General features: G+C 44.1%; 1 protein-coding gene across 1 annotated transcript; it reads right to left on the bottom strand.

Annotated features, from left to right (window-relative positions):
• Window positions 1–5,789: 5,789 nt before the first annotated feature.
• On the bottom strand, window positions 5,790–14,086 carry LOC132388225 (zinc-binding protein A33-like). The gene is made up of 7 exons (XM_059960569.1): window positions 13,445–14,086; window positions 12,230–12,949; window positions 12,055–12,150; window positions 11,413–11,646; window positions 8,871–8,893; window positions 8,664–8,782; window positions 5,790–6,829 (listed from the first exon to the last, which is right to left on the bottom strand). Exons 2-7 carry the CDS (start codon window positions 12,638–12,640, stop codon window positions 6,171–6,173), a joined length of 1,542 nt encoding a protein of 513 aa, XP_059816552.1. The 5' UTR covers window positions 12,641–12,949; window positions 13,445–14,086; the 3' UTR covers window positions 5,790–6,170.
• Window positions 14,087–14,530: the final 444 nt, after the last annotated feature.

The following is a 14,530-nucleotide window of genomic DNA, read 5'->3' as shown; positions in this document are numbered from 1 at the left end:
GTCTAGCATAATCTTGGTGCTAGAAGCTGTGAACAGATAATTTGATGTGGAAATGGGAAGTGTAATCGAAATGGTTGGCTACCAGAAATGCAGGCTGGTTCAGTAGACAGAATGAAGGTGCTCGACAAAGTGATCCCCTGGTCTGCTTTAGGTCTCTCCAGTGGAGAGGAAGCTACACTGAGAGAAAAGGATGCAAAAAATTAACGCTGTTAAGTTCCCATATGAATCACTATTGCACCGGGAAGGACTTATAGGGCCCTGAACACCCCCATCCCCTCTTCTTCTCTTCCCCACTTTGGCCTTTTACCTCTTCTCACATGAAATGCTGGCCAAATTATTCTAGGCATTTAACCTACTGTTCTGTTTAGTCTTTTTTGTTAATAAAATTCCTAGTTTTGTGTAACTCTGTATGATCTTGTGCTTGGTTCCAAAGATGCAGACTGACAACTAATTAATTGCAACATTCCATTGACCTGCACCTGGACCATAGCCCTCCATACCACACTCATCCCTCCATACCATAGCCCTCCATTCCACACTCATCCCTCTATACCATAGCCCTCCATACCACACTCATCTCTCCATTCCATAGCCCTCCATACCACACTCATCTCTCCATCCCATAGCCCTCCATACCACACTCATCTCTCCATCCCATAGCCCTCCATACTACACTCATCCCTCCATACCACACTCATCCGTTCATACCATAGCCCTCCATACCACTCTCATCCCTCCATACCATAGCCCTCCATACCACTCTCATCCCTCCATACCACACTCATCCCTTCATACCATAGCCCTCCATAGAACACTCATCTCTTGGTCCCCTCCTCCTTCTGCTATAGTCCACTCTCCTGTCCAATCAAATTCTTTCTTCTCCTGTCCTTTACCTTTCCTACCCACCTGGCTTTACCTATCTCCTTCTAGCAATCCTCTTTCCCCTGTTACGCCTTTTTATTTTGGCATCTCCTTTTCCAGACCTGGCCTGAAACGTTGGCTGTTTGTTTACTTCCATAGATGCTGCCTGACCTGCCAAGATCCTCAGGATTTTTGTGTGTGTTGCTTTGGATTTCCAACAATTGCAGAATTTCTCGTCTTTTTGATTTGATTGTCTTTGGTTAGTTTTCACTTCGTAAATCTCAGCTACCCGATCCCATGTCACTCTTATCGTTATCAGATTTTTCATCAATAGCATGCAAAATAATACTCTTTTTGAAGCTGCAGCTTGACTTTTTATCTTTTTCTCTTCCCTGTGTAATCCATTTATTTATGTCAACATGACATGCTCTTTATATGTGTCCTTTGTTGCTGCAAATTTTCCATTGCATTAAAACCTACATTGAACTGGTGTGTATGAGCTCCTGCCACAATGGTAACACAATTTGCTTGGCCAGGATGCTTTCTGTTTAGATACTGTAATTCTATTAAAATTAAGTATTATTATTATTATTATTATTATTATTATTCACCCTCACTTTCGTTCCTGACTGCAACTCAACTGAATCTCTGACTGCTGTTTCCCTTGATACAACAATTTCAATTGCTCTTTTCAATGTAAGAAGAGCTTCATTTAGGAGATGTTTTTGAGTAATTTCTTGTAAGATTCCACATACGAAATTATCTCTCAATGCATCATTAAGCTCATCACCAAACTGACAATGTTCAGACAATTTCTTCAATTCAGCCATGTAGGCTGAAATGGACTCCTTTCTTTTGATTCCACTTATAAAACCTAAAGCATTCTACAATTAACAATTTTTTTTTCTACATGTTCCTATATTACTTTCCCAATATCAGCAAAGCTCATTTTGGCTGATTTGCTTGGAACAGTCAAACCTCCAAGCAAACTACTTGCTTTCCCACCTAATGCAATCGGTAAAACTGGCTCTCACTTTTCATTAGTTATTTCATTTGCTTTACAATACTGCTCAATTTTCTTAGTATACAATATCTGTTTATATCTTATGCAATTGAATGTGTCTATCTTTCCAATGTCGCCTGCCATTTCTGCTTTTTAAATTTATGATTATTACTCACTGTTTATGATTCAAACATTTGTCCATTTCCTGCATTTTTAAACAATCGACCATTTCTGTTCCTTCCCAAATAAGCACGTGCTGAACCTTTTTTTAAAAACTCTAATGTTTCATAGAACCTATATAGCACATTACAGGCCCTTTGGCCCATAGTGTTGTGCCGACCATGTAACCTACTGTAGGAATTGCCTAAAATTTCCCTAGCTCATAACCCTCTATTTTTCTAAGCTCTTTGTACCTAGCTAAGAGGCTCTTAAAAGACCCTGTTGCATCCACTTCCACCACTGTCGCCAGCAGTGCATTCCACGTACCCACCACTCTCTGTGTGAAACAAGCAGACCGAAGTTCAGTGTCCAGGCAGATCGGTGTGTCATGGGAGTCAGAAGTTCATATGCTGTGTTGCTGGACCTGAGATCTTTGGCACAGAGCTCGGAAAAAGTGATGCAACAGCCTTTTAACATCTTAAACCAATGTGTTGTTTGTTATGTCTCCCCTCTTGCTGTGAAATGAAGACACCTCTTTCTCCCTTATCAGGGAGGGAGGGAGGGAGGGAGGGAGAGAGAGAGAGAGAGAGAGAGAGAGAGAGAGAGAGAGAGAGAGAGAGAAGAGAGAGAGAGAGAGAGAGAGAGAGAGAGAGAGAGAGAGAGAGAGAGAGAGAGAGGGAGAGAGAGAGAGTGTGGTATGTTGAGTATCGGGTGAAGGAGTAGTCTTTGGGGTACTGCAAGTCTGTGCCTTGCTGTTGCTATGCTGAGGGCTCGGTAGTGGAAGCCAGTACTTAGTTTTGCTGGTGGGGGGAGGAGAATCATTGCTTGCTGCCGCTTATGCATGGGAGGGGGGAGCTTTGGGGGTCTAACATTTAACTATCATTCATTCTTTGGGGGCACTCCTCTGCTTTTGTGGAAGGTTGCAAAGAAAAAGCATTTCAGGTATATTGTATACATTTCTCTGACATTAAATGTACATTTGAAACCTTTGAATATAATTCTATTAGATTTTTATTAGGGAAAAGTTCAAAAGATGGAGTCCTAAATTGGAAGGTTGATTTTTGACAGAACTTTTATAGGTGAATTTCTGGAAGCTGTTCACAGTTAAGCATGCATCTGATAAGTGGGGAGGCTTTATTGATAAAACATGAAAAGTTCAGGACCGCACATCCCTGTTAGAGTGAAGGATAAGGCTGGAGGTATGAGGGAACCCTGGCTGATGAGGTTATGGAGGCTCTGGCCAGAAAAATGGAGTCATGTGTCAGGTGAAATCAGCTGGGATAAAGTGAACCTCTTGAGGACCAAAAGGGGTGTAGGAGCACACTGAAGATGGAAATAAGAAAGGCAAAAGGCGTGTGTTTACGTAGTGACTGAACCTGTATATCAGTAGCTGTTGTTAACTCTTTCCTTCAAAACTGCTGAACATACTGAACATGGAACAATACAACACAGGAACAGGCCATTCGGCCCTTGTGTATACTGAACATTGTGCCAATTCAGTCTCATCCCATCCTCCTGTACCTGGCCCATAACCCTCCATTCCCTGTCTGTCATGAATCTGTCTAAATGCCACTGAATGTTGTTCAATCTGATTCCACCACCTGCCCTGACAGGTGCCCTGACAGCACATTCCAAGCAGTGACCATTCTCTGTGCAAAAAAAAAACTTGCCTCATCAATCTCCTTTAAACTTTCTCCTCTCACCTTATATTTACCCCCTGTGGTATTTGACATTCCCATGCTGAGGATAAAGAGACTCTGACTGTCTATAATGCCTGTGTCAGCTGTTGTTGTTGACTACGTAATCTTAAAATTATGAAATAGATAAGAAAGAGGCAGGAAAGTTATTAACCCTCTGACTCTCACAGTCTCTCTATACCTCTTCCCACCCTGTTACTTGTAAAAATTCCTCCCCCTTCTCTCAATTTTTCCATCTCCGCTGCATCTGTTCTCAGGATGAGGCTTTTCATTCCAGAATGAAAAGGAAGGGGGTTACCTTCCTCCACCATCAATGCATCTCTTCCATTTCAATCAGGTTTGCCCTCACCCCATCCTACCACCATCCCACCAGGGATGGGAGTCCTCTTGTCCTCACCTACCACCCCACCAGCCTTGCATTCAACACATAATTCTCCATAACTTCTGCCATCTAAATGGTATCCCACCACCAAGCATATCTCCCCTCACCATCTGCTTCACTCCCTACTCGACTCCCCTGTCCATTCATCCCTCCCCACTGATTTCCCTCTGGCAGTCCTACACCTCCTCCCTCATTCAGGGCCCTAAACAGTCCACCAGATGAGGCAGCACTCTACATGCGAGTCTGTTGGAGTCATCTACTGTATCTGGTGCTCCCAGTGTGACCTCCTCTATACCAGAGAACAGCAACATAGATTGGGAGACTGCTTTGCCGAGCCCCTATGCTCAGTCTGTCAGAAAAAGTGGGATCACCGAGTGGCGACTCATTTTAATTCCACTTCCCTTTCCCATTCCAAATTGTTAGATCATGGTCTTCTCTACTGTGGCAATGAGGCCACTCAGATTGGCGGAGCAACACCTTATATTCCTACCGGGTATCCGCCAACCTGATGGCATAACTATTGATTTCTCACACTTTCTCACACTTCCAGTAACGGCCACGTTCCTCTTCAGCACTCCCCATCCCCTTTTCCCTCTCTCACCTACGTATCTCCTTGCCTGCACATTGCCTTTCTCTGGTGCTTCTCCCCTTTTTCTTTCTTCCATGGCCGTCTGTCCTCTCCTATTCTTCTCCAGTTCTGCATCCCTTTCACCAATCAACTTCCCAGCTCTTTACCTCATCCCTCCCCATCCTCAGCCTTCACCTTGAGTTTCTCCCTCCCCTCCCCCCACCTTCTAACAATGACTCCTCATCTTTTTCTCCAGTCTCGCTGAAGGGTCTTGCCCCGAAACATTGACTTTACTCTTCTCCATAGACGCTGCCTGGCCTGCTGAGTTTCTCCAGCATTTTGTGTGTGTTTCTTGGATTTCCAGCATCTGTAGATTTTCTCTTGTTTGGGATAATCAGGGTGTTGGGAGGGGGTCGTGCACATGATTGGAAGTGGTTGTGAAGGTGAGGTGGTGTTTGAGCAAATGGGGGAAGGGGTTCAGTGATTTATTTTGGGGAGGGTCAGGCGATTGGAGAAAGGGATGAAAAAGATCATTTGTGGAGTGTCAGGGATGCCAGGTAGCTAACAGGTGAGACTGGAACATTAACCCAGGTGACTGGGGGAGATGCTGGACAGATAATTGGATGGAGGCTTGAGGATGTTGGCAGCGAGGAGTATGGGGGCAGACAGTAAGGTTGAAAACTGACATTGGATATCCTCTATCTTCCCGTTAAGACCAGCCACAATATCCTTGTGGTGGAAATCTGTCAAGACCAGTCACCCACCTTTGTCACCATCAGGCTGTGCAGTACAGGCGGAGCAGGTCAATGGAGGACCCACACAATGAGGTTTACGCCCCCTTTTTCCATATGCTTCAATCAATCATGATGTCCACCCTCCATGGCATCTGGCTCTTTGCAACACAATATTGTCTCCACACCCACAGTTGTGAGGCAGTAACTAAAAGAATATTTGCCAAAAAATTATATTTCATCACAGTTTTACTCTCTTGTCTGTCCCTCTTTAGCCCTTGAGCAAAATAAAACACAAACAGGAGATGCTGGTGGGACTCCGCATGTCAGTCAGCATCAATGGAGGAAAATAAACAGTCAATGGTTTGAGCTGAGACCTTCATCAGGACTGAAAGTTCAAGTTCATGTTTATTTATCATCCAATCTTACAAGAATACTCATGAATACAGCCAAGCAAAAGAGTTTTCCTGCAGGGCAAAACACAATACCAACAGTCATACAGAGCACAAGGCACATTTAGGATGCCAGTACACATAGAGTCCCATTGTTAATCTGTATATATATATAAAACCCAAATCCCTGAATGACATGTCTTGTAAATTCCAATTCAAGATCAAAATAAATATATGTCACCATATGTAACCCTGACATGGTCAGAAAATCCAAGAAGCATAATACTTTCAATGTAAGACCACACCCAAAAGGACAGACAATCAACCAAAATACTAAAGTCAACATTTATATCTCTACAGGCATTCCATTTCCAGGCTCACTGGATGACCACAGTGCGGAATTTGGGAATTAAAAGGGACCCTTTCAGCACCAATCTGGTGACAGCGAGGTTTTTCACAGAACCTGAGCCTGGCATCTGACGCCGATGCCCAGACCCCTCCCGTGTACAGATCTGCAGGGGCACAGAGCAGATTCTGACCCATTCGTTTTCATCCACAGTTCCAAAGAAAGGATAAAGTTTTCCCGTGAACTTATTCCCAGTGAAGGTGTGGAGATGGGATCTGTTCTCCGCGTTGTAAAATGAAACTCTCCCAGACTCATAACTGAGATAAATACCCACCCTCCCAGGGATGGAACTGGCAGTAAGACAGGATGGAGGGGAGGTGTTCACATTAATCTCATCATTCTGACGCCAGATGGTCCAGAATCCATTGTCTGTTTTCAGTTTAACCCCTCTCTTCCTCTCCACAGACTCCGCGGCGACTCCCAGCCTCCAGCGCCGATTTCCCGCCACATCCACCTCCCAGTAATGTCTTCCCGATGTGAATCCCTCTGATCCCAGCACATAATCACCGACTGTAAATCTCTTCCCGGTGTCAGGAAGATCTGGCGTGGACCTGGTCCATTTCACTTTCTTCCGGTCTTCTGACACCACGAGCCCCGGACCTGCTGTTTCCACATCCAGGGTCACAGAGACTGTAGAGTTGGGTGGAGAGGAGGGAAGCAGAGAATTAGAGAAAGGATTGAGCAGTGTGGCGTCGGGACTGGAGGTCAAACTCATTGGCCCCAGGCCCAGTTGAATGGCAACAGTCACCATTCTAGGGATACATGGAAAACAAACTTCTCGAACATTTTCATTGGGTTGGACGGAGCGAGTTTCCTGGGATTGCCGGGAGAGTGCAGAGGCATGCAGACAGAAACAGTGAGGGAAACGGGAGATGATCTTGCGGGTGACTATAACGGGAAGGGTGCAATGTTTGGAACTTTTACTGCGGAGTCATAGAATGGGAGGCAAATGGATGATGGAGGGGACTGACGTGATTGGTTACTGGATGCTGGAACGAGGCAGATAATTTCCTGTAATGTTAGAGAATTCAGAGCAATCTGTCTGGCAGTGAAGAAGAGATGAATCCTGGGGTGGAGAAACCGTGGCCATATTGAAAATGGGCAGGTGCTGAGGGGCCAGGTGACCTACATAAACAATGAACATTGTGATGGTTTTGGCCCTAATCTGCCAATCATTCTTCTCAACGTATGTGAGGAGATCTTTACCATATCAGCTAGACTGCGCGCGCTTCCCTCAAAACCCAACTTTGGGACAAGGTTATTGCTCCTTCCAGTCTCAGTCCAAAATGCTTCTATGTGGTGAAGTGATAACAATGGCTTGACTCATAAGTCCAGCAGGGGGCAGACCTGAATCAAGCAGAGTCTGCAGTCATGGACTGGTCAGACAGGCTGAGTGGCACAGATTTCCTGCCTTGCTGGGTGCAGGTCTATTTCCATAACAATTTTAGTTGTTATTCCCTCTGGTTTAATTAGAGAAATTTTAATTTCCCAAGTACTATGGTGAATTTCATACCCATGTACAGTCGGCCCTCCTTATCTGCGGGGGATTGGTTCCGGGACCCACCGCGGATACCAAACATCGCGGATGCTCAAGTCCCTTATTTAAGCTGTCTCAATCTGGTGGACCTTAGGACCCAGCGGAACCCCAGACCTTATTTAACCTGTGTTAGTGCTGTGGTCTTTAGGACCCGCGCAGCTCTGAATCCGCAGTGTTTCTGTTCACGAAAATAATCACGATCACGATTGAAAATAAAGTGGAAGTAATAAAGCGATCAGAAAAAGGTGAAACACCATCGGTCATTGGAAAAGCGTTAGGCTACAGTTGGTCAAAGATCGGAACAATTTTAATGGATAGTGCGAAACCTCCTGCCCCAATGAAAGCTACAATTATTACTAAGCAATGCAGTCGTTTAATTATTGAAATACATATGTTTCTTAAGTGTTTAATATGCATAGAAAGGTAAAATATATACTATATACTAAGAAAAACGTTTGACTAACTGACGCTAAATAATACCGGATGTACCTGTTCTGACTTCAGATCCATTTTAAAGACAGACTCAGAACGGAATTCCTTCATGACCCGGGAACTGCCTGTACTTTTAAATCATCTCTAGATTACTTATAATACCTAATACAATGTAAATAGTTGGTATACTGTATTGTTTAGGGAATAATTACAAGAAAGAATAGTCTGCTCAAACAATGAGTGCTGGAGAGAGAACTTCTGGGTTTTCCTGATCCGCGGTTGATTGAATCCGCGGATAAGGAGAGCTGACTGTATTGTACTTATGCAGTGTGGATAGGTGCAGGATGCAGTGAGGTTTGTGTCAAAATCAAAACCTAGCCATGTTGGTTAGGGTGTGCCCCAAGGTCAATCCCCCCACAAACTTTATTGCAGTCAATTTTTGCTTCTAATTATTATTTAACGGTGCAAAGATGAAATAAACGGTGCAAGTTTTACCTTGCTTAATGGCAATATAAGTTTCTTTCAACAATGTTTCTAGCGAAAAGAGATTATTGAATTTCTCCAACGTCAGGGCACCGTCTGTCACCGACAACATTGGGGTTTCATCGCTTACGCTGCAAATGTTAAACAGCTGGTTATAAACGGAGCATCGGACAATCTTGAATTATTTTAAGAAGGAATTGTGCCAAGAGCATGTCCTACCTTCTCTTCTGATGAACTTCTTCCTAAAATAAAATAAAATAAACACAGGTTTGAAATAACTGAGACTGGATTTCTACAGCAGGGATTTTATGCCAATATTTTCAGTGTTGAATATTTCCTTTTCTGAACTTTCACTCCGGCTGACTCATAATTTTTAAAAAAGGTCACTGTGGAACTGACATAGGACCACAGGAGAAAGTACAAGGAAAATTTGGGAAATTTATGACAGCAGGATAAGACTTTCAAGAAAGCTAGGACAGGTCGTGCATTCTCATCTGAGTAAGATACTGGGGTGATCAGACAGATATTTAACATTATTTATAGGTTATAAAGGATGGGAGAAGATAACGAATGTGTGTGGATGTCTTTAGCCAAAGATAAAATGTAAGGTGGTCTTCAATAGATCCTGCAATAAATTCAGTAAAGAGAATGTGGATCTCGCTGCCATTGGTACCATTGACCTATGCAGGAGAGATGGAATGCAATGGGGAAGCTGGAGAAACACGTGAGAGACCATGGTTCACTGTTCACTGTTGATGGGGCTGGTCAGTTGGCGAAGGAGACTTGTCTGGGTCTGAGGACTGACAGCAGGGATGGCCAAGTGGTTGTCCTTGATGTAGCAAATAGTGGAATATCATGCAGAACTTATCTGTGAAAGGAAACTGTACACATTTCCCTGATAACATTAGTTGCTACTGGAGAAAGCCAGATGTTGTATCACATTCTACAATTCAAATGTAGTTGCCACACATCGACAAAAAGACGCTCACACCCACCGCACCAGACACGCTCACAGCATGTGAGTGTAACTGGATGATAATAAGAGTCTCGATGGATTTTAGATGTGAAATTCACAGAAACAATCCCCAGCTCTATAGCTTACAGTAGCTTATTCCTGGGAAGTCTGCACATAGTGAGAAGTCAGTTTAGAATCAAAAATAGGCTGGAACAGTTTCAATATGTTCTGAGTTGGTGGTAAACATCGCACCTGTTTCAAAACTGCCAATTGCAATTTCGTTACCGTGCACATTCACTGAACCACATTTCACCTCCACCACCACCTGGTGGACTGATCCTCACACTCAACAATTTCCTTTTTGGCTGCTTCAACTCTCTCCAAACCCAAGGTGTAGCCATTGACACCAGCATGTCTTCAGCTATGCCTGCCTTTTTGTCGACTTCGTGGAATAGTCCGTGTTCCAGCCTTCCTTGCTAATGCTTTTTTTCCTTCACTGACAACTGCATTGGTACTGCTTCATGCATCTATACTGAGCTCATCAATTTTATCAACTTTGCCTCGAACTTCCACCCTGGCCTGATACCTCTCTTCCCTTTCACATCTTTGACACCTCTCTGCCCTTTTCCAAGCTCTGTCTCCAGAGATGAATGTTGATATCTTATACAAATCTACTGACTCTCAGAGTTATCTTGACTATATTGTACCTTCTCCCACTGTCACTTGTGAAAATGCCATTCACTTTTCCCAATTCCTCAGTCTCCGCCAGGACAAGACTTCTGTTCTCTCAGGACAAGACTTTCTCTTCCAGGACTTTAGAGATGCCCTCCTTCTTCAAAGAATGGGAGTTCACTGCCCACTGTCATTGAAGCTGATCTCACCTGCATCTCCTCCATTTCCCACACATCTGCTCTCACCCCATCCTCCTGCTGCTATGACAGGGATAGTGTTCCCCTTGTCTCTGCCTACCACCTCACGAGCCTCTGTATCCAGCACATCATTCTCCCTGTGAATCTATCAAGGTCATCTACTCTTTTCAATGCTCCCAGTGTGGCCTCCCCTACATCAGTGAGGTCCTACGCAAACAGGGAGATCATTTCAGCGAGCATTTTGTTCTGTCCACTGCAGAAAGTGAGATTTCCCAGTGGCCACCCATTTCAATTTGACTTTGGTATGTTAGTTAATGGCCTCCTCAACTGCTACGATGACACCACACTCAGGTTGAAGGAGCAACACCTCATATTCCTTCTGGGTAGCCTCCAATGTTATGACATGAACATCAATTTTGCTACACAAGAAATACCGCAGTTGCTGGAAATGCAAAGCAAACATACACAAAATGTTGGAAGAATGTAGTAGGCCAGGTAGCATCAATTTCTCTAACTTCCAGCAATTTCACTCCATCCCCCTTCTCTTTATTCCATTTCCCATTCTGTTTCCCCTCTCACCTCTTCTCATTTCCTCATGTACCCATCATCTCCCTCTAGGGCCCCACATCCTTCCCTTTCTTCATCCTCCTATTAGATACCCTTTACACCCATCGTCTCCAGCTTCTTAATTTACCCCCCAGCCACCCACCTTCTTCCTCACCTGGTTTCATCTATCACTTGCTAGCTTGTACTTCTCTCCCTGCCCCACCTTCTTATTCTGGCCCTGCCTCTTTCCTGTCCGGTCCTGATGAAGATTCCCTGTTGGAATGTCGACCACACAGATGCCGCTTGATCAGCTGAGTTCCTCCAGCATTGTTTGTTTTTCTCAAACAGCAGCATCTGCAGAATCTCATGTGCTTGTAATATTGTCTCTCACCTTGAGAAACCTCACACTGTCTGTTAGATTCATCCGTGCTCGTAATGTTGAAATCTCCTCCTGAATAGAATTTAAATTCTCTTGAATCTCACGAAGATTTTTCTCCATTGGATTTAGAATCCTCTCCTCTTCTTCCCTGAGATCTCGGAGAAAGTGTTGCTTTTTCTCAGCAAGAATCTGGTGCAGTTCAACAAAATGGGCTGTGATGTGGGACTGAACATGGCGAGACTGTTCCTGTTAAATGACAATAAAGATTAACGTATCATGTGACTGTACCATGACACAAAGTGATCATTTCGTCCGCAAAATTTGTGCTGATTTTCGGAGCAATCCCACCAATCCCATTCCTTCAGTCTAAGAGATCTCTTCTCCATCACATACCCATTAACTCCTAGTCGATTCCTACACCACCGCTGTCATCGCAAACAACCATTCAACCGGCATGGCTTTGAAATTGGCGCAAAACCCGTTTATATCAAAGGGAGAACCTGCTAACTCCACGCAGAAAACACCAGAGATCGGGGCCGAACCCGGGTCACTGGATCGCAAGGCAGCACTGCCTGTTGCGATACGGAGCTGCCATCCACCGAGGAAACGAAAACCAAACAATAAGATCAGAAATTGCGCACAGGCAGGCCTCACCCGAACTCCGGAAATCTTCTGAATCTGTTGCTTCTCCGTTTGCTGAAAGTCTGATTTCTTTTTTGTGAGGGATTCTATAGAAGATTTAACCTGGTCCTGAGAACCAGAGAGTAAAGGAATTAGACAATACAGACGCAAAATGGTAGAGAGGTGATCGAATTCGGTTGATAGTTACCTTGTAGATTTCAACAGCTTCTTTAATCGACAGAAAGCGGTGCCCTCTGTGCTCCTGGGCACACTTACAAATCACGCAGATCATTTTCTTGTCTGTTTCACAAAACAGCTTCATTTCTTCCTCATGTTCCTCGCAGTGACGTTTAATTTCATTCTCTTTCGGCTTCAGGTGCAGTTTTCGAGCTTTTTCAGCCAGTCTTGCTAAGAGTCGACTGGACCTGAGGGTGCGGTCTGCAAACTGCGCTCTACATTCCGGACAGGAGTTTCTCTCCTCCCTTTCCCAAAAGCGTGTGATACAGGAGCGGCAGAAATTGTGTCCACACTCCAGTATAACCGGATCGATAAAGAAATCCAGGCAGATGGGACAAATTACCTCCTCGGTTAAATTCTCGTCCTGTCCTTTCGAAGCCATATTAGCTCCCGGTACGTACTTCCTGGTTCAAAATGCTTTTACTGTACTCTCGAGAAACTGTTGAACCCCTGCAGTACCACGATTGCCCACCACAAGCGCTGCAAATTCAGGGAATGAACATTCTGCTGATGTTCAATGGTAAGGTGTCCTGGTCTCTTCCAGTTAATCTTGAGTGACGGAGGGATCGGGAAGACACAAATAAGGCTGAAAATCAATGACCGAGAGAAGGGCTTGTCTCAGTTTGTTCAGGACGGGAAGGAACACGCCAACTGGGGCTTTAAACGGTGGATAAATACAAATCCAGAGTATCTGTTGAAAAAAATTAGTAAAAAAGTGAACATGAGGAAATCTGCAGATGCTGGAAATTCAAACAACACACACAAAATGCTGGTGGAGCACAGCAGGTCAGGCAGCATCTATAAGGAGAAGCACTGTTGACGTTTTGGGCCTAGACCCTTCATCAGGGGAGCACCAGAGGGAGATGGAGAACAGGCAGAGTGATAGGCAGAGAGAGAGAACAAAAAGGGGAAGGGAGAAAATAAATAAATCAGGGATGGGGTAAGAAGGGAAGGAGGGGGATTAACGGAAGTTAAAGAAATCAATGTTCATGCCATCAGGTTGGTGGCTACCCAGACAGTATATAAGGTGTTGTTCCTCCAACCTGAGTGTGGCAGTAGAGGAGGCATCTTAACAGTAGAGGAGGCCATGGATAGACATATCAGAATGGGAATGGGACATGGAATTAAAATGTGTGGCCACTGGGAGATCCTGCTTTCTCTGGCGGACAGAGCATAGGTGGCGTACCTGATGCAGACTGGGAGACCGTTTCGCTGAACACCTACACTCTGTCCGGTCTTCAGCATCTGCAACGATTCAAAGTATATTTATTGTCAAAGTATGTATTCAGTATACATCCCAGTCATCTTCCCACAGGCAGCCATGGAACAAAGAAATGCCATGGAACCCTTTCAAAGAAAATATCAAACACTCAATATGCAAAAAAAAAGAACCAATAGTCCAAATAGCAAAAAACAAGCAAAGAACACACAGGATATTAAACATCAAACCGCAGAGTCGCTGAAATGATCTAAGAATGTTCAGTATAGTTCAGCTCGGTTCAATTTAACACTGTGTCGTTCGTTCTCTGCAGGCCACAGAGCCAGTCAGCCCTAAAGTTCCCCATTCAAAATCACACTAAGTAGCAAGTAAAAAAAGAAGTTACCAACAACCAGAAACAAGTGTAACATGTTCTCGAAAAACAAGTTGAATCCACAAGCCACGCCAATCAAACCCTGTCCAATACCCAAGATTCTTCACCTTCCTCTGGCATCAGCGAGCGAAAACGAGTGAAGTGCGTACAAACTCGCCAAGAGTAGTGATATACTGGAGGATTGTGAAAACTTTAAAAAGCAACAAAGAACACCAAGTGGGCAATAAAGAAAGGGAAGATAGATTATGAAAATAAATTAGCACAAAATATAAAAACAGATAGTAGAAGTTTTTATAATTATATAAAGCAGAAAAGTGTGACTAAACTGAACAAAGGTCCCTTGGAGGACGAGAAGGGGGAATTGATATTGGGTAATGAGGAAATGGCAGAGCTTTGAATGATTATTTTGCATCTGTCTTCACAGCGGAGAGCACATCTAACATACCAAAGAGAAGTGTTATGGATACGATGGGAGGTGAGTACCTCGACTCAATAGCTATCACTAAAGAGATGATGCTGATCAAAGTTGTTGGCCTGAAGATAGATAAGTCCCTTGGTCCTGATGGAGTGCATCCCAGTGTACGTGAAGAAATGGCAGAAGTTATAGTAAAGGCTTTGGTTATAAATTCCGAAAATTCTCTGGACTCTGGGAGGTAGCAGCAGATTGGAAGACGGTGAAT

Source organism: Hypanus sabinus, unplaced genomic scaffold (genome assembly GCF_030144855.1).
Source record: "Hypanus sabinus isolate sHypSab1 unplaced genomic scaffold, sHypSab1.hap1 scaffold_2790, whole genome shotgun sequence".
NCBI lineage: Eukaryota > Metazoa > Chordata > Chondrichthyes > Myliobatiformes > Dasyatidae > Hypanus > Hypanus sabinus.
The sequence above is the reverse complement of the archived record's forward strand: the minus strand, read 5'-3'. Positions and strand labels throughout refer to the sequence as shown.